The sequence below is a fragment of the Mandrillus leucophaeus genome, unplaced genomic scaffold (genome assembly GCF_000951045.1).
Source record: "Mandrillus leucophaeus isolate KB7577 unplaced genomic scaffold, Mleu.le_1.0 Scaffold980, whole genome shotgun sequence".
NCBI classification, from domain to species: Eukaryota; Metazoa; Chordata; class Mammalia; order Primates; family Cercopithecidae; genus Mandrillus; species Mandrillus leucophaeus.
Genome location: NW_012110697.1, coordinates 2,734 through 21,062, shown reverse-complemented (window position 1 = coordinate 21,062; position 18,329 = coordinate 2,734). Strand labels below are relative to the sequence as shown.

Below are 18,329 nucleotides of genomic sequence, written 5' to 3'. Positions count from 1 at the left end.
GGCCTTACCCTTGTGGGAGGGGCTGCGCCATGCACAGATCTTAAGGAAACAAAACAAGTCATTACTGATGAAATCAGTAATTAAGGGAAGTAAGCAGTTGCTTGGGGAGCTGCAAACCACATGTGAAGACGTTTGGGCACATTGTGGTCTGCGATGAGTATGCAAGAGCATTTACTTTCACCCTCCATCCCCTTAAGCTGCTCATGTATTAATGTAGCAGCCATTTATTGAGCATCTCCTGGGTGTCAGGCACTGTGCCAGGTGCCGGGGCTACACAGGTGATTAAGACACAGCCTCTGCCCCTGGGGGAGGCAGATGTATGTGGAACAGAGAGACAGAGAGAGGATAAGCCAATACACATATGCAATTAAGTGTGACAGGTGCAATGTTACGGACCTGCTCAGGATGCAGTGAGAGCACGTTAAGGCAGGGTGCGATATGGATGAGTGGGGAAGCCATCAGGAAGGGCTTCACAGAGAGAGGGGCTTTTGAGTGGGATCTTGAATGCCAAGACAGTATTTGCTAGGACACCATGGGAGGCAGCGACTTTAGTTGTTGACCTCATGCCACAGAGACTTCTGTTCACCTGCAAGCCACTCTGCTATTGAGATTTCTGACTAGTGAGGGTGCCCCCAGGACGACACAACATCATGTAATTCCCCCATTAGTGTGCATGCGCATGTACACACACACACACACATGCACGCACGCACGCACTGCTCCCCAGTGTCCCTCTGGTACACTGGGGCTTCCAATCCCATTACACCACCAAAAGCTGGACAGACATTGGTGTTGGTTTCTGTCCTTTTGGTTCCTTCTCCAGGGAGCTCAGCCCTGACCCTGTGCATAACACCCACCTTGACTTGGGGACTTATCAGTCCCCTTCCCTCGACAGTTCTCTGTTTTTTCTCCTGCTCCTCTAAGAACCCCAAGTCTATCCCTGTGGAATGTTTCTCACTTTTCTCCACTGTGGCCAAGCTCCGAGGGTTTGTGGCAAAGGAGCAGAAGGTGGAGGCAGTGAATGGGGAAGATAGCAGAGACTCGAGGCAGGCAGTGATTTTGTTTTTTTATTCTATACAAGTGGGGAGAGAGTCCCTGGGGATAGAGGGACAGAGATCCACCCTCCTGGGGGAGGAGACAAGCCCCCACCCAGAAGCTCTCTGCAGAGAGAGGCATCGAGGCAGGCATTGACAGCCTCCATCTCTCCAGGTGGCTCCCTCTGTTCTAGTCCCTGTCTCCAGCTCCCCCATGCCTGGTCCTGCCATCTTGCCCCTGTAGGACAGGAGCTGGCAGGAGGCCCTGGGGGACTGGGGGTGGCTAGGGGTCTGAGTCCTTGTGAGGCACATGTCGAGGGCTGAGGAGGGTGTTGTGGCAGTTGTCAGTCTGTTCCTGGCTCACTGGTTCCTGCTGGGGACAAATCCAGGGAGCCCTGTTTCCTGGGCAGGGACAGCCAGCCACCTGGTGTTGGGGCTTCGAGGGGTGTCATGTTGGACAGATAGGTGGGAAGGGGGACTTGCCCTCTCACCACCAGCACCTGTGGGGTCAGGAGGCCGTCTTCTATCAGGTTCCAGCTTGTCACAGGACTGTGCCCGCCGTGTCCTCTTGGGTTTCAGTGGGGCAGTCCGCCGGCCTGGATCAGGGGGCCCTGAAATAACAATCAAGGCAGGCCTAACACAGGAGTGGGGGTCAGGCTGGGATGCTCATCCAGGCTGTGACTCCTGGTTTCACTCATTCCATGCTCTGGAAGAGGACCTGATGTGGGCAGCAAAGTCCTAGAGGTGCCCTGAGCCCCCCTTTCAGCCAGGGTGGCAGACCTTGGACTTCGGGCTCCTCTTGGTCTTGCTGTGATCCCAGCCTCAGCTGGGGTTTGTTGCCTCCTGGAGTTGCATCCCCAGCCTCAGCCTCCTCCCTGACCCCTGGCTCCTGGGGAGGCCGGCGGCCCCTGGGCACAGCCACTGGCTTGGGAGGCCGTGGAGCTAGAGCAGGGTCCTGTAGCTGGCAGAGGAAGGAAGATGCTGGGTCAGTTAGTCCCTTTGCCTCATCAAAGTGCCTCCCCCACCCATCTTGCTGGCCCCTCACCTTGGCATTCCTAGCTGGAAGTGTCCTCTCTGGGAAGAGGGTCCCCTCCTTCTCCTCTTCCCCATCTTGGGAGGCTGGGCTGGGACTCTGGCAGCTGTGGTTGGGGGCACTCTCTTCAGCTGGGGATGAGAGAGAGGAGAAGCTGCAGGAAAAGGCATTCTTGCATAGCTCCTGCCCCTGTCTCCTCTCTCCACTGAAGCCCTGGAGGCCAGGACTTTCTCCCTCCAAGCCTATTTGCTCCTATCCCATTTGCTCCTATGTCTCTGCCTTTTACGTACCTTTTTTTTTTTTTTAAGATGGAGTCTTGCTCTGTTGCCCAGGCTGGAGTGCAGTGGCGTAATCTCAGCTCACTGCAACCTCCACCTCTCGGGTTCAAGTGATTCTCCTGCCTCAGCCTCCCGAGTAGCTGGGATTACAGGCACCCACCACCACGCCCAGCTAATTTTTGTATTTTTAGTAGAGATGGGGTTTCACCATGTTGGCCAGGATAGTCTTGATCTCTTGACCTCGTGATCCGCCCGCCTCGTCTCCCAAAGTGCTGGGATTACAGGCGTGAGCCACTGCGCCTGGCCTTTCATGTGCCTTCCTATGTCCACGCTCCTTAGCCCTTGTTTCCCAGGATCATCCCGAGGCCATCACCTCTGGAGGGGACTCTGGCCTAATTGTCCCTCTTGCAGAGCAGTGCCCGACCCCTTTCCTGCTGGGGCAGAGCCAGGGCCCAGGGCCTGCTGGGTCCACAGGCATGCTGCCCATCCAGGCTGCAGTGCCCTGGGGGATCTGCCAAGGCTGCAGCCTGGCATTCCCAGAACTCTGTCTGAAAGTCTGATTTAGATGGAGGGGTGCCCTGGCACACTCATCCCCCGCCCTGGTGGCCTTTAAGCAACATGAGCCTGTGGGTCTGACACTGGAAAGTGTTGTCTACGTGTGCATCTGTGAGGTGTTTGTGCAGTGGGGCAACTGACTAACTGACTATTGCGGTTTCCTAAATGAAAGATGGAGCCCTACTTTGGGCGCTTTAATTAGCCTGTGCATGGGATGGAAAAAATCAGCAAAGATGCCCCAGTGCTGGGTTGGCCTTGGAGGAGGAGGCAAGGGCACAGGCACTCCAAGTCTCAGGCTCGCCTGGTTCTGCACTACAGGGGAGAGAGGGGCAGATGCAGAATGGGTGGGATGGGACAGTGGGGAGCACGCGGCTCAAGCCAGACCAGCCAGCTCAGCTCTTAGCTCTTTTCAGCCCTTACGCCCTAGCCTGGTGATGGGAGTGGAAGAGGCTGAGGGGGTGTCACCATTAACAGGGAGATTTTGTTTATGTCAGTATTGCTGGAGGGTCATAGTCCAGGCCTTTGGCAACTGGAGTTGATGCTGAGCTGACCAACTGTTCTTTAGTGACTCCCTAAGTGGAAGGTGCACTGAGACCAGCAGGAGGGAAGTGTCATGCCTGGGATAATCCCCTCCCTTTTACTCCTCCAGTCATGGGGCCAGAAAGTAAATGACTTGTGTAAAGTCGTGGGTGGCTGAGAAGGACTAATACTGCAGGTTTCTGACCTCCGAGGCAGAGCTCTTGCCCGTGTTTGGGGCACCTTTCTGCGTGAGCTGAGGGTGAGTTGATAAACGACTTCTGGAGGAGGCTGGAATGTGTGAGGTGGGCCTGGCATAGCTGGTGCTTGCTGGCAGTTTGACTTGCCCACCCTCTTCCCAGCAAGGTGCAGAGAGAAGCCTTCTCTACAGAGGCTGCCACTGTGCTGACGGTGACCAGAGGCTGCACCTGCTCTAGAGAATTCACCAGAGCCATCCACAAAGCATTGCTCCTGTCTGCTAACACTGGAGAAGCCGCTTTTGTTCTGTAGATGCTTTCTTTGGATTGGGTTGTCTCTTTTGGATGTAGCTTTGTAAATATCCTTACACATTTTCACTGTGTTGACTTCTCATTGGCCCACCTTGGCCATACATTCCCCAGCACAGGGGCCATGGGCTTCTGTTTCTCTGGACACACCCTGGGCTTTCAGTACTGCTGCCTGAGAAGAGGCTTTCCATACCTATGTGCCACGTGGCCTCTGCTCGGCGCATGGCACTGAAGCTTGGTTTGGTGCTTTGGGGTGGTGGTGGGGGCTTCCAGGATCCAGGCCCTGGAGTAGAGAGAAGGGATGAGAAAGAGAGAAGGAGAAAGGAAAAAGGTAAATTTGACCCCTGAGAGAGGGGTCAAAGGAAGGGCTTGAATGTCACTGTTCTTACCTGCATCATCCGAAGAGCGCCGTTTCTGCCAGGCCTGGGTGCTGCCCTCCTGGTCTGGGCCTGGGCCCTGAAAGAACAGTGGGTCAGGTCGTAAGAAAGTCTCCTCTGTGGCAGGACTGCAGGTGACAAAGGGCTTCTGCTCTAGCATCTCCCATGTCATTCTCATGTCATTAGTCCCTAGACACTTAGACTGTTTTCCAAAGAATGGCACCCATACCTCCCCAGGGGCACAAGAAATGACTTACACAAATGAGTATACTTCCATCTTTATAGTTACACATGTATTTTATGTGTAGTAGAAAAAAACATGACTCATTCAAAAAGCCTGTGATTTTAAAGATGATAATGCCTAGGTCTAGCCTAAGTTAAAAAAAAGTGAGTTAATTTAAATAAAAATACGATGTAAGTAATAATTCAGGTAAAAATCAGTCGCTAAGGTTATAATCAAGTCACCATGGCTTGGGAAACAGAGCTCTAGGGATAAGTATTTTTATAACCCCTCATTTTACAGTAAAGAAGAAGAAGTTTCAAGAGGTTAAGTGACCAGTCCAGGGCTCCATGGCAAGTGTGTGGTGGGGGCTGAACAGCAGCTAACATCTTCTAATGCCAAAGCATCTGCTTTCCCTACTGAACCACCAGGGATAAGGGAGTGGGAAGGAGAGGGTGGTGGACAGGTACCCTCAGGACCCACAGTTTCTTGTCCCAGGCTCCACTCACCTCTCGTTTCCCATCGAAGCTCCAACCCTTGGCTCTTTCCAACCCAGGAAGGGCAACACCGTGAACCCGTGGCTGCTGTGCTATCCCAGGGGCTGGGCCCCCCTCCCCTGGCTCCGACACCTCAGTGCCCTAGAACAAGGTCTCTTATTTATTAGCAGTTCCCAGTGGAAGGGAGCTCCCCAGGCTGCGAGGGAGTTGTCAGGAGGACCCCTGCCTCACTGAGTCCCCAGCCGTGGGGAAGCCCTGCGGAGACCCTCTGAAGAGTCCTTCCAACACCTGCATTCGCATATAGCACTCCCAGCATGCTCTTGGCCACCGGGTCTTAGTCCACTCTCAAGGAGAGGAGAATTGAAACCAGTGTTCCTGAGAACCCTGGGTCCTAGCATTTTCCCATTAAGCTTGGGGTGGGGTAGGAGATTGGGTTAAGTGTGGGGCAGGAAAAGGGGAAGACACAGCACCCCCTGCCTCACTTACCATCTTCCTGCAGAAGGAAGGCCCCCGGCCCCCACCAAATCCAGGCAGGAGGCCGCTCTCCTCCTCTGGGCTCCAGCAGGGAGAGGAGTTATTGCCGAGGCTTGGGGGGTCTGGGCTAGGGGGGCTCTCCTGAGTCGGGGGAGGGGGTGGGGGTGGAGGGAGGAGGAGTCCAGTGGTGGGGGACCCCGGCCCCCTGTCCCCCTTGAAGCTCCGGGGCCTGCGAAAGTGAAACAGGCCCCGGCGCCTTTTCTTCTGGAGTGGAGGCAGAGGTGGCTCTGAGAGTCCTGGCCGCACGGTCCTCAGAGTCCGGGGGTAGCTGGGGAGAATCAGGGTAAGTTAGCAACAAATGCCAGATGCAGGTTCAATCCTGGGTCTGATAAACCTGCTTTCCTCTCATCTGGTCTCTCCTGCTGCACTGCAGCCCTTTCCACTTCGTTCTCAGGGAGAGGACGCCCTTGCCTTTCCTGTCCCGTTATAATCCTCCAGCAGCTTTTCCCACAGACTGACTGTTTCTTCCCAGGCACCTCCCCCGCATCTCCTCTCAGCTTCTCCAAGTGACCCGGCTCCTCCTGGACAGACCCTGGGCAGTCTGCAGGACAATGACAGTGAATACTACCTCCCAGGCCTCTCAGCACTAATGGGTAACCTGTCCCAGGGCTGCTCCCCACCTCCCTCTCATCCACTGTGGTGTTTCACTCTGGCCTCATTCTTCCCAGCTGTCCTGAGAAGATGCAGAGGTCATGGGCCCTGAGGGCTGGGTGGGGAAGGATGACAATGTGGGGAAATATCCCACGGAGACTGGCTTTGGGCACTGTTGTTATAGAGACTCCTGTGGGAGGTGGGAGGACACAGGAGCCCTTCTAGGGCCTTGGGGCCTGCTGAAAATGGGAGTGTTTTTAGGCATCACACCTGGAACTTTCCTCCATGACCCTTCGGCTGAAGAAGTCCTCCAGCCCCTCATCCAGGCGGGTGGCCATCCCATTCTCTTGACGAGTCCCAGGTGCTGGCATCTGCTGGGAGGAAAGTCCCATGGGACATCTCATCTAGGTCAGGAAGCCCCACCTCCCATCTACTCAGAGCATTCCCCTTTGGGCTTGGACATTTATGGACATTTAGACTTCAGTTCACCCAGTGTTTCCTAAGCTTGGTGGCTCTTGGTGTTCTTGGTGGCTCTATCCTTCACCAAAATAAGAATGACACTGCCGGCAGACAGAGATTTCTTATCTGTGACAAGGTCTAGGTCTCATACAAACTGGACAATCCCTCATCTGTTCACTGGCATGCCTGGGCTCCTGCCCAATCCCTCAAGGCTATTGTTTCTGGAATTTGGGTCCTAAAGGTAAAACCCCTGGCTCTGGCATCACTAAGTGAAGGGGATCCTCTTGTGAGGCCTTAGGGACTCACACTGGGCCGACCAGGTCCTGGAGGTGTGGTCCTGGGGGGGCGGGGCCTCCCTTGTGTTTGATGCCTTAGTTTGTAACCATGAGTGGGCAGCTCAGATAGACCTTCCCAGGAGCCAGTAGCTGTGGGCTGGCTGCCCCCGAGTCCTGAGAACCAGCCAGGGGGGATTCCCAGGTTCCCCAGTTGGCTTTCCATGTCCTGAGGGCTCCCGCCTGCAAAGACAGTAGCATTAGAGGGACTAGCAGAGGAATGGGGAGCAAGCAGGCTGGGGAGACAGAGAAAAAATCAAGGGAAAGAGGGGCTATGGAGGGTGGGAGTCTGGAGTCCATGAGAACGGAGGCTGGGAGACTCACTGATGAAGGCAGACACCGGCCGGATCTTGCGGCAGCGTTTCTGCTTTTTGATGGCCATGGTGTCCTGCAGAAATGAAGACGAGTGGCAGGGCCAGAGCCATCCATTCATCATGAAACCTTATTTGAGCCCATCCTGCCCCTTGCTCCTCAGAGGGCTGAGGCATTGGGATGAGGGAAGAGGTTGGGTTGGATTGGGATTGGGGGCAGAAGGCCAGGCTCAGCGAGGTGGCCAGGGGAGTCCAGAGCAGTGGAAGGGGACAGTGTTGTGCAGGTTTAAGGGCAGGGCCCCGGTTATTAAGGAGGGGCAGGGAGCGGGGGGCTCACAATGTTGGTCCCAAGTTCATCATCCGTGGTCTCCTCGTGGTCATGGTTACGGCCTCGGCCCCGGGAGGACAGATCCTGCCCTTGGCCTGGGCACCCTGGTGGATCTGACAGCGTCCTTAGCTGGGTCAGGTGCCGGGCCTGGGGAAGGGCAGGTGTGAACAGAATTCCAAGGAAGCTGCCCACCTCCCAGGGCCTTGAAGGGGAGGGTGATTAGGGAGACAGGATAATGTGGGGTAGAGGGTGTGCCCGAGTCAGGCCAGGCTGCAGAAGCCTTACCAGGCTCTTGTGGGAGTGGTAGAGCTCTTGCAGGATCTCATCCACTATGGAGTTGGTTAGGTAGGTGACGACTGAGAGCTTGACTTCACTGTGGGCACAGGTGGGGCTACTCAGAACAGTAGTACCTCAGTCCCTCGCATGGCCCCTGAGCCACTCCCTTTCCCAGAGGCCTGAGAGAATGGCCAGCTGGCCTGGTCTGTCTGCCCATGGAGCGCATGTGGCTGCTGAAGGAGGCAGCCTAGCCCGCGACACTCATTTGTCCATAAATACAGATCTAGTCCCACCCCGGAGCCCCCAGCCCAACTATGTGTGGGGAAAGAGGAATTCGAGGAGAAGAAGGAGCAAGGGGGCCCTAGGTCAGGCCCCTGGAGCCCCAGCGGAACAGAGCTAGGTAATTGGGGTGCTGACTAACTAAACCCTGCTAGTTGCTACTGTGAGGGTAGAAAAGACCCTTCCTTGGACCTAGCTGTTTCATGGATATGTGTAGTACTTTTCCTTTGCTTTGGTGAGTGGTGGCACCCAGACCCAGAATGAAAGAGCTCTAGGGGCAATGAAAACTGGGAGGAAGACAGTGCTTCCACGCACCCAACTTAGGGACTTTTCTTTGTCCACGCCTCTGAGGAGGCCCTGCTATCCCATTCCTGGTGTATTTGTGTGGGTATGTGTGTGTGTGTGGGCACAACCTTTGGCTCCTAAACCCCAGCTCAGCACTTAGATTTCTAGGGCAAAGACCAGTCAGACCCTAAATAGCAAGGTTGCATTTGGTTAAAGATTGATCCTTGTAATGGAGATTGTGCCATTCATTATTCATTGCTGATAGCTCTCCAGTCCCAAGTCCCTAAGTGATCTTGGCCAAATCCAGCTCAGCCCCCAGCCCTGCCCTTCGCCTCTCACTCCAGCTTGTTCTGAATGTCCTGTCCTGCTTGCTCCAGCAGTGCCCCTCGGATGAAGTTCCGGGGCACTGTGACACGCTCCGCCACATTGCTCAGCATCTTGTTGTGCCCCTCGGCCACCCGCATGGCCACAGGGCATAACTCCTGTGTCAGGCTGACCATGGACTCCAGGATCACCTAGTATGGGGGAAAGGGAGGCCAGAGGCCCAAGGGGGACAGGGTCAGGGGTGGCACCACAGCAGGGGAGACTATCTATTTCAGCCCCTCATGCTGAGACCAAGGGACCCACCTAAGGTCACAAAACCGTTAGTGGCAGAGCCTTGGACACTAAGGCTTCCCTACTTTCTGGTCAGTGCTCCTTCTACCCTACCATATAGACAGGGGGAGTCAGTCCAAGGATCCAAATCCAGAGGGAGTGGGCTCAGAGTTCAGGGACTAACATCAAAGCTCGCAGAAAAAAATCCAAGCCTGATATTGCAGCAATGCCTTGGTAACGTGGGACTGTGGGTGGTCTCAACTCTGCGCATGTCCTCCTGGCCCTCCAGTAGTCTCCCAGCTCTGACTTTAGCTCTGCGCTTAGGGCCTCAGTCAACACTGGGTTCCCACCATGGCTTCCTCCCTCCTCCAGGACTTGCCTGCAGCTCCTTGTCCACAGCTTTGGACACCTCGCTTGCTACTGATTCCAGCCTCTGCCGCACAGGCCCGTCATTGGCCAGTACGTGGCCCAGCTCATAGAGGCTGGGAAACAGCTGGAGAAGGAAGGGGTTATGATTAGCAGGCCAGAACCAGGACTTGCTAGATCTCCGGGGTCCCTGGGCTAGGAAGGCAGATGCACAGGGCAGGGCTGGCATGGCTTAGCATGGTCGGCCTTCTTGGGTTCTCCAGACTTCAGGGGAAGGGTAGCCTGTGGAGGGCTCACCGCCCGGGAGTTCTTGGCATCTTTGATGAGGTCCCGAGCGTAGAGTAGCTCATCCTGCACGGGCTCCAGGGGGCAGAGTCTCAGGGCCCGCACCTCCTCCTGCACTCGTCCACACAGCCGCTGCAGCATCTGGAGCACAGTGGCAGGGGTGTCAAGGGGACCCCTGCTTCCACATCTTCGCAGGTGGGACCCCTTAGGCAGTGCTACTGGTGCTGGCAGTGGTGGAGGTGATGTCTCTGGCTGGCCTGGTCCCCCCTGCTACAGCCTTTCTGAATACTCAGCTGAGCTCCCAGAGTCCTGTGCACTCCTGCTGTTCGCCCACGTATGTTTGAAGCCCATATCTGGCATGCCCTCTCTTTTTGCTTCCCCACATGGTTCAGTCCAGTGACAGGCACCATGCAGTGCCTCTTCATGCTCCCCCCACTCAATTTTCCATCACATCACACCTGTGCCCTGCATGCCCCAGGTATGCCCCCTGTGTCCCAGAGGGAAACGTTTACTTGCTCGGCGCTGCTGGTCACCAGGCCCTGTTGCAACCTGAAGGCCTGCTCCTGGGGGCACGTCTGGGAGTGGTTGTTCCTCACTAAGCACCATTGGATCTGGAGATGATGGGGTTGGTGGGTCAGGGCCTGGGGATGTGGGCTGCGCCCTGCCCCTTGCTGTCCCACCCTGCTTAGGATAGCACCCTGCACCTTCTGCCAGACGTCCTCGGTGCGCTCTGGGGCGCTGCGATAGGCTTGGGAGATGTCGCTCACGGGGAAGGACATGAAGCGCAGTGTGTGGTTGCTGTGGGACACAGGGGCACAGCTGGGTGGGAACAGGTGAGGATGGGAGGCCCCTGCCTCCTCTGTTGGTGAGCAGCCCGCCAGCCCCCTTGCTCATCATTTCTCTCTTCCATGGCCCTTCCTAAAATTTCTGTGCAAATAGGTCAAAGGGGCTAGGGTGGGGCAAGAGTAGTTCAGGCCTGATCCAGGCACAGGGAGGCTGGGGACTTGGATTAGGGCAGAAGCATGGTCTACTCACCTCTCCAGGGCCCTTGCGATGTCCAGGAAGCCCAGGGCAGATGTATTGTTCCGATCCCATAGGATAGTTCTGGGGGGAGGGTAAGCACCAGTTTAGCATCCCTCCCCCTGGGTCCCTACTAGGGGCCAGGGACACAATCCTCTTGGGGCAATAAGGATGACTCAGAGATGGTTCTGGGGTTGGGGGTCTTCTGAAAGCTGGGGTCCAGAGCATCAAGGCAAGCAGGGGGATTGTATATATATGGGGAAGGGCTGGGGCTCCAGGTCAGGGGGACCCAGTGTGGGCCCCACCTGAGGGAGGAGTTTATCTGCAAGGCCTTAGACAGCATCTTGGCCCCGATGTCCTCCATGCCATTGCCGCTCAGATCCACCTTGGCCAGGCAGGTGTTGCTGCCCAGGGCATTGATGAGGATGCTGGTGCGAAGCTTCAGCCGGGAGTCTGCCACCGACAGTGACTGCAGGGACTGTGTGGGCAAGGGGGGGTTGGGCCCAGCCCCACAGCCTCCTCCGACTGCAAGTCCCCTCCCAGGCCCAGGCACTCACACAGTCCTCTTCCTGGATTAGCTGCACCAGCTTGTGGAGGATCTCCTCCAGGGTCCTGCAGGGAGGTGGGGCTCAGAGTAGGAGGGGAGGGGCTGGGGTCATGCTATTGGAGGAGGAGAGAGGTGGCCAGAGGTAACACGGTGAGCCAAGAGGATAGGTGAATGATGGGATAAGGGTCTGTGGGCACGGAAAGGGGGCCTCACTTGGCCTTGACATTGAAGTTCTTGCCCAAAAACAGGTGCTTGAGGGACTTGTTCTTGCCAAGTGCCGGCACCAGTGTCAGGAGGTCCGAGTCGAACCCTGGTGAGCAGACGGGAGAGGCCTGGCCTTGAGGCCTGAGGCTGACTGGTGTCCCCTCAGGGCTGCTTCTGCATGCTCCAGGTCCCTGTTCTCCCCGGCCCCAGGGAAGTGAGGCACCACTACTCACCATTGTCCGACAGATCCAGGCTGCCTACACAGGTGACAGCTCCCAGCTGCTCCTGCAAGGCTTGGGCTCCCGCTGAGCGGAGCTGCAGGGACAAGGTGAGGGGTGGAAGGCAGGAGTTAGGGTGGGGGATAGGGCACCTTTAAGGCTTAGGATAGAGTAGTCACACCAGAAATCAAATTCATGCCAGGATCTGGGTGTAAAATCAGGGAGACTCTTTCCCCATACCAGATCCTTCCTTAGAGCTGGCTTCCCCCTCTTAGGCCAGAAAGGCTGCTATTCCTGAGACAGCTTGCTCCTGCCCTCTGGTGGAAAAGTCTGGTATCTCCCATCCCAAAGCTTCAAGGGCAGAGATACTAGAGACTGAGAGTGAATGGCCTCTGGAAAAGAGGGCCACAGACCCCAGACTGAGAGGGGAAAGTGGTGGTGTGGCCAGGTCAGGGGGTCGCAGAGGGTCAGCACAGAGGCTAGATGGAGCCAGGGTTTGACTTAGGTCCGAGAAATACACATGGGTCAGAGGCCGGCAGAGGGGTTGGGGACTGACGGCTCACCTCACAGCTGCTGAGATCCAGGTGTAGGTCACTGAGGTGACTGTTGAGGGAGAGGCCCTGAAGCAGCGCCCTGTGGGAGGGAGGTCAGCAGGCCCTCCTTTACCTCTCCCCGCTCCCCGTGGTTCCCTTGGATGCGCCCCCAACCCTGCACCCACCCGACCTGAGGGCCTCCAGGGGCAGCTTTGTGGCTGACAGGTTGACGTGGCTCAGTGTGTAGGCGCTGCTGAAGAACTGCTTGAAGGCCGGCGGGGACTCTCGACCCTTCCTGTGGAGAGACCCCTGGGGTCAGTGAGGGAGGGGGTTGGCCATGTCTTGCTCTGTCCTCCCTTCCCCCTCCTCTCCCACCTGTGGGAGCAGCTGTTGCGAGCCAGGTTGAGGTAGGTGAGGTGGGAGCAGCAGCCGTGGAGTAGGGCACCGAGAAGCTGTAGGGGGAGACACGGTGGGTCTCAGGGGAGCTGGAAGGGGGTGGGGAGTGGCAGGAAAGGACTCCCCCTTCCTCCCCATCGAGGTTCCTGGCTCTTCACTCTCTGTGGTCAGCCTGTGTGAGCCCCACTGTAGATGCCCACTCAGATTGTTGAAGCCTCTGTTTTCTCCCCTATGGAACATGGGCCTACTCCCTGCCTGGCTTACAGGGGCATAGAGCTGCTCACAGGCAGTGGATCTGTAAAGTCAGGGCCACCATTGACTCCTAAGGTGCCTTGTTCAAGTCAGGAAAAGCATCCATTGCCCTGAGGGTGCCAGGGCGCACAGCTGGGGAAGGGAGCAAGGGCTGGCTTTTAAGCACAGCAAGCACAACCTTGTGGCCTGGATAAAGTGCCACACAGGTATGAACTACAGACATTGCTTTATACTTCAGCTGAACCTGAAGTCATCCAGACAGCTCTGTCCACCTGTGTACTCAGGGATGGGGGGTGAGACCGAGGTCCACTCTGGTCTCCCCACATCACCTCGGACTGGCTTCCCATCACCAACTGCTCACCAAGTCGATGACGCAGTCAGTTCCTGACAGGTCCAGGTGCACCACAGCATTGGGTTGGGCCAGGAAACTGTAGAGGGCCTGGAGCAGGAAGGATAGAGAGGTTGCAGGGGAAGGGACGACGGAGTTTCGTCACCCCCAGAGGCCATGGGGCAGAAGGCCTCCCAGCTCCTGAAGCTTGAGCATGCTTTCTTCAGGGGACTGAGGCTGCTCTGAGGACTCACATTGGCCTCGTCCGTGGCGAGGAGCCCAGGGTTCTTGCTCAGGTCCAGGTATCGAAGGGAGCTGGCAAATGCTGGGTTGGCCCCGAAGGTCTGGCCGAGTGCCTGGAGCCCTGAGCATAGTGGGCACTGGACTGGATTGGCCCCTAGCCCCACCTCTTCCCCTCAGCACATAACTCTTCCCCGCTCCCCAAATGTGGCTCCTTTTCACTCTTCCATCCCTGAGATGGTGTGTGAGTGTGTGGGTGTACCTCTGGAGCTCAACACTCCAGGCAGCACCGGGGTAGGGTCAGAGGTCAGGGGTCCTGGTGTGAGTACCTCGAGGGGAAATGGCAGTCTTGGCCAGGCACAGTTTGGTGAGGCCAGTGGGGAAGCAGAGGAGCTGCTGGCTCAGACTGAAGAAGCCTGGGGAGTGGAGAGAGAAACGGGCCCAGTGAGGGGCAGGGCAGTGGGCGCGGGTGGCACAGAGTCAGGTTGGGGGCTTGAGTAGGGTACAGGCCTTGGGTCAAGGATGGAGGTTTCAGGGCAGGGGCTGGAATCAGGCTGGAGAGCTGCTGTTCAGACCTGGTTGGGTTCTGGGCTAGGACAGGGGTCTGCATTGTGATGGGGACAGGATTCAGGGCTGGGGCTCACCCTTGTCCTCGATGGGGTTGTGGGACAGAGTGAGGGCATGCAGCACACAGCTCCCGTTCTCCCCAAACACCCCGGCCAGCTTCTGGACAAAATCCCTTCAGGGAAGGGGAGGAAGGATTTGTCCTGAGCTGAGCCCCAGGTCCCAGCCTCTGGGCTTCCCCTCCTCCTCTACCTGCCTGCCTGGCTGGGGCTGCAATGGTCAGAGGTCCCCACAACAGGGGAACAGCTCAGGGCCTGCCGGGGAGTTTGTCACCACTCCAGAGTACCTGGGGGCATTCCACACCTTAGGAAGTTGTGCTGAGACAAAGGTCAGCTTTGGGTCCTCAAGACTGGAGCAGCCCACCCTGCTTGGTAGTTAATGGAAAAAGAGGACAGGGCATGGAACATCCTGGGGAAAGGCCATGGAGCTGGGGGTCAGGAGGCTTGGGTCTGAGTCCTAGCTTGATCTCCGAATTGCTTTGTGCCCTCTTTTGGCCTTGGTCTCCTCTTCTGTAAAGAGAGGCACTGGAAAGATAGTCCAGAGGCCTGCATCATGCTCTGAGGTTCTGGGACCCTAAAACTACATTAAGGGTGCACTACTGCCCAAGGAGGAGGCTGGCCTCACGTCTTAAGCCCGGCGTTGTCCAGCACCAGCTCTTCGAGGCTCCCCGACTTGCTCAGGGTATGTAGCACCTGTTCTAGCACTTCAGAGCCCTGAGGACAGAGGGGGTCTTGTGATCAGGGGCCAAGGGGGACACTACTCCTCCCCACCTCACCAGCCCCTCCTAGTTCCTACCAGTCGCAAGTCCTTGCAGTAGAGTTTGGTGAACCACTGGTTGTAGGCCAGGGCTGCTACCATTAGGGCCAAGTCTCTGTGGGGATATGGAAGGGGGCAGGAAAGTGGTGAGCAGGTGGCTGGGTCAGAAAAGAAGAGACCAAGGATAGGTAATTGGGCTGGGGAAGGCCTAGATGGGTAGATGGGGATGGGATGGAATTGGGGAGTTAGAGCTGGGGCTGTGGGACCAGAAGGGTGCTCCTGGGAAGGGCTGGGGTTGGGCTGAAGTTGGGAATTTGAGAGTGGAGTCTCTGCCCCATCTGCTTACCGGCTCTCCAAGTGGCTGAAATCCAAGAGATTGAACTCCCGGTTATCTTCAGCATGGTAGATGGTGTCCACATCCTTGGAGAGGTGGAACTGGCTCACACCTTCCCCACTTCCTCCTTAGCCCCCTCCCTCCAGGCCCCACTTGTTCCCTATGGGGTCCCTGTCCAACGTACCCATTGAACCTCCTCACGGCAGTGCAACCCATTGTAGTCACACAGAGCAGCGTAGGTCTCAGAGAAGCCACCTGTGGGGCAGGAGATAGGCTGGTTCCACGAGGGTAAGGAGATGGGGAACAGGCTTGGATTCAAGAACAGTCAAGTTCACTTTAATTGGCAGTGCTCTTGGTTCTTGCTATGCCGTGAACTTCCTGAGGTCTGGGAGCTGGGAGTCCTTAGGGCAGGCAAAGCAATCCCACGCAGGCAACACCCAGTGCACAAAGGGCTGTGGTCATGGGCCAAGATGGTGGAGTGCCTACTTTCCTCACATCTGCCCCTGCTCACCGCAGACACTGTGGGTGGTAGATGTGGAAGTCTCAGAGTTGGGGGATGTGTCTCGGGGCCCCTCTGGGGTGTCTGCGTTTCCACGCCGGATCAAACACCTGGAAAACAAACAAGTCATTCCAGAGAGGGCTGGAAGGAGGCTCTCAATTCTTTTCCCGTTACAGCTCCTGCATCCCAGGAAAAACCAGGAGTGGGGACATAAGAGCTCTTCTCAGCCCTGGTCCAGGGGAAGGAGGAAGGGAAGGAGAACTCTCCCTCTCATCTAATGCCTTAAGAGACCCCTCATTTGCCACTCACCCAGGGCCAGGGCAGACCTTGGACAGGGCAGAGCTCACATGTCGTGTCACCTGGTCCACACTCTCAGCTGATGGCAGCCGCATGCTCACCATGCCACGCTCCGTCTCCACCAGGATCTGGGGGAGAGGAAGCATCAGAGCCTCAGACTCCCTCCTCTCTGCTCCTTCCTCCAGCTGGCCCAGTAGTGGGGTCCAGAGCCCTGGTACTCACCTGGTTCTGACTGAGCGTGTTGAAGGCACGGATCTCCAGGACATTGAAGGAGCTCTCCACCTAGGAGGGATGGAGATGCTCAGCTCCTGGTAAGGACCCGGGTTGCCAGGCTCGGGAGGTAGGGAGAATGCCAGGTGCTCTCCTGCTCCTCAGCCCAACTCACCTTGGCTGGGACTTTAAGGGGGAAGAGGTGGAGGCGCCAGGAGGTCAAGGCCTGCAGAGAGAGGAAAAGAATGTCGGCGGTTCATGGCAGCTTCTGGGCCCTAGTGGCCCTGCCCTCCTTAAGCCCTTCAGCTCTGCTCTTGGATTGTCCCCCCAACCCGATGCCCTACCCTAGACTTTTGGACATCAACACAGTCCAGCCCTGCCTCCTCCCCCCAGGTTTTGTCTCTTCAGTGTCCACCCACTTCTGTCTCCTCTGTCCCCCCAGCTCCCTGCCCTCTCCTGGCCAGCTGCCCTTGCCAGCCACCTCCTGCCTCCCCACATGCCCAGTGCCCTCACCAGCACTCGGTCCTCAAACTTCTTGGGTTTTGTCTCCAACTTCACACGATGTTGTTGGAGCACGGCCCCTTGGCTCAGGCACCTCCGGATACTGTCTGAGGGTGAGTGGGAGCCTGCTCAGAGCTTCCCCTTACCCTGGCCACCTCCACCTCCCAGAGCTCTCCAGATAGAGGCAGGGTCAGGGTCAAATGGGATGAGAGAGAAACAGAGAGACAAAGAAGGGAGGACAGGGACAGAGGCCTTTCCTGCTTGGGTGACTTTTCACACTCTTTCTTTTTGGCTTTTCTCTTCCTATTAGAGAAGGAGTAGAGTATGGAGAAAACTCTGGCTCCTGATGTCCCTGAGTCAGGGGACGGTTGCTGACTGTCTGTGGGAGGGTGTGTCTTACACTTCTAAGGGTGTGAAGAATTTCCAACCCATGCACTACAACAGCCATTGACACATACACAGTGAGTCAGTGTGTGGGGGTGTGGGGTGTCCCTTTGACTATATTCTAGGTGGTCTGGGTGTGAGTGTCTGCCTTTACTATGAGAGTGTGCATGCCTCCTGGAGATGTCAGGGAGTCTGAGTGTGGCATTGGTGGGGACAGGTAAGTGTGAATGAGTATGCTGTGGAAGGGGCACAGAGCCAGACAGTTCCTCCCTGTGTGTTGGGCGGGGAGAAGAATTAACGTTTAAATGAGACCCATACCATCTGCTGGCAGAACCACCCAGATATAGTGTGTGTGTATGTGTGTGTGTGTGTGCGCGCGTGTGCTGGGATGCCATCTCTGTGAAGATGTGTTTACACACGTCTCATGATTGTGCTGTGTGTGTGTGCAGGTGTGGGAGACCGCCACGGTGCAGCATGCCTCTGAGTATCCATGAGCATCCTGCGCTTTGCGTGGGCTAGCCTGTGCTCCCGTCTCTGGGGGTCAGGGTTGTGGCAGTGCTGGGTGGCCGGGCCTGGGTTTGGGCTAGGTCTGAGAACCATGCAAACGGGAGCAGCCTTGATGTGTGGGTGGTGGGTAGCTAGAAGGAGGCAGGCTGGGACGGGGGCTGTGGGAGGCGAGCCGCAGAGACCCTCCTGCTCTTGGTTTTAGCTCCAATCCAGGGCCTCTTCCCTGACTCTCTTCTTTGCCCCACTGGCCTGGGCGCTGCCCAGCTCCTAAGGGGCTCTTCAGGGCCAGTTCCGGGGCGGGGCCGGGAGGAGGGAGGGTGTTAAGCCACGCAGCGGTCAGGACCAGGGGCAGCTCCCATTGCCGGGAGGGGCGGGCTTGGCCCCGCCCGGCGGGGAAGCGGGGACTCTCTGGAGGGGAGACTGGACGCTTCGCCGAAGGTGGGCCAGGAACGCCGAGAGTCAGCCCCAGAGAGCGCCAGGGAACTGCACCTGTCACCGAAGGGCGGGACGGGCGGCTCCGGGACAGGAAGGTCCCGACCGGGTGAGGCAAGGCAGGCAGCGGAGGATGCTCCGGGGACAGCGATGCCCGGACTGGGATGCAGGGGCTGCCTTGGAGCCGGGATGCATGGGGTGAGGGGTGTGAGACACCGGGCTGGGGTGCACCGCGGGGAGGAACGCGCTGGGTCTGGGATGCTCCCGAACAGGGCGTCCCGGAGACCGAGGCAGCCTCGTACCTTGCAACTCGCGGGTGAGCTCCACGCTGGGCTTGGCCATGGCGGCCGCTGTTGCTGAGGCTGCTGCAGAGGAGCCGCCGCCACCGCTG

General features: G+C 57.3%; 1 protein-coding gene across 1 annotated transcript; it reads right to left on the bottom strand.

Annotated features, from left to right (window-relative positions):
* Positions 1–1,049: 1,049 nt before the first annotated feature.
* Positions 1,050–18,323, bottom strand: LRRC16B (leucine rich repeat containing 16B). Its single transcript, XM_011970935.1, has 40 exons — positions 18,241–18,323; positions 16,628–16,722; positions 16,290–16,340; positions 16,127–16,186; positions 15,917–16,032; positions 15,620–15,717; positions 15,293–15,363; positions 15,121–15,194; positions 14,814–14,889; positions 14,643–14,731; positions 14,039–14,133; positions 13,724–13,810; positions 13,409–13,518; positions 13,188–13,265; positions 12,554–12,630; positions 12,369–12,473; positions 12,209–12,278; positions 11,661–11,742; positions 11,437–11,533; positions 11,234–11,288; positions 10,982–11,154; positions 10,692–10,760; positions 10,361–10,454; positions 10,169–10,267; positions 9,669–9,797; positions 9,385–9,498; positions 8,751–8,926; positions 7,857–7,944; positions 7,581–7,718; positions 7,257–7,320; positions 6,907–7,115; positions 6,412–6,512; positions 5,503–5,818; positions 5,029–5,157; positions 4,312–4,378; positions 4,116–4,205; positions 2,080–2,198; positions 1,815–1,995; positions 1,535–1,645; positions 1,050–1,404 (listed from the first exon to the last, which is right to left on the bottom strand). Exons 1-40 carry the CDS (start codon positions 18,278–18,280, stop codon positions 1,379–1,381), a joined length of 4,119 nt encoding a protein of 1,372 aa, XP_011826325.1. The 5' UTR covers positions 18,281–18,323; the 3' UTR covers positions 1,050–1,378.
* Positions 18,324–18,329: the final 6 nt, after the last annotated feature.

Bases quoted from the DNA above. Each gene is read 5' to 3' on its own strand.
- LRRC16B (XM_011970935.1), bottom strand. From the start codon at position 18,280: ATGGCCAAGCCCAGCGTGGAGCTCACCCGCGAGTTGCAAG. The intron at 7,321-7,580 runs GTGAGCCCCCCG...TCATTTCTGCAG, and splicing joins ATGAACTTGGGACCAACATT to GACACCATGGCCATCAAAAA. The intron at 7,116-7,256 runs GTGAGTCTCCCA...CTGTCTTTGCAG, and splicing joins GCCGGTGTCTGCCTTCATCA to GCGGGAGCCCTCAGGACATG.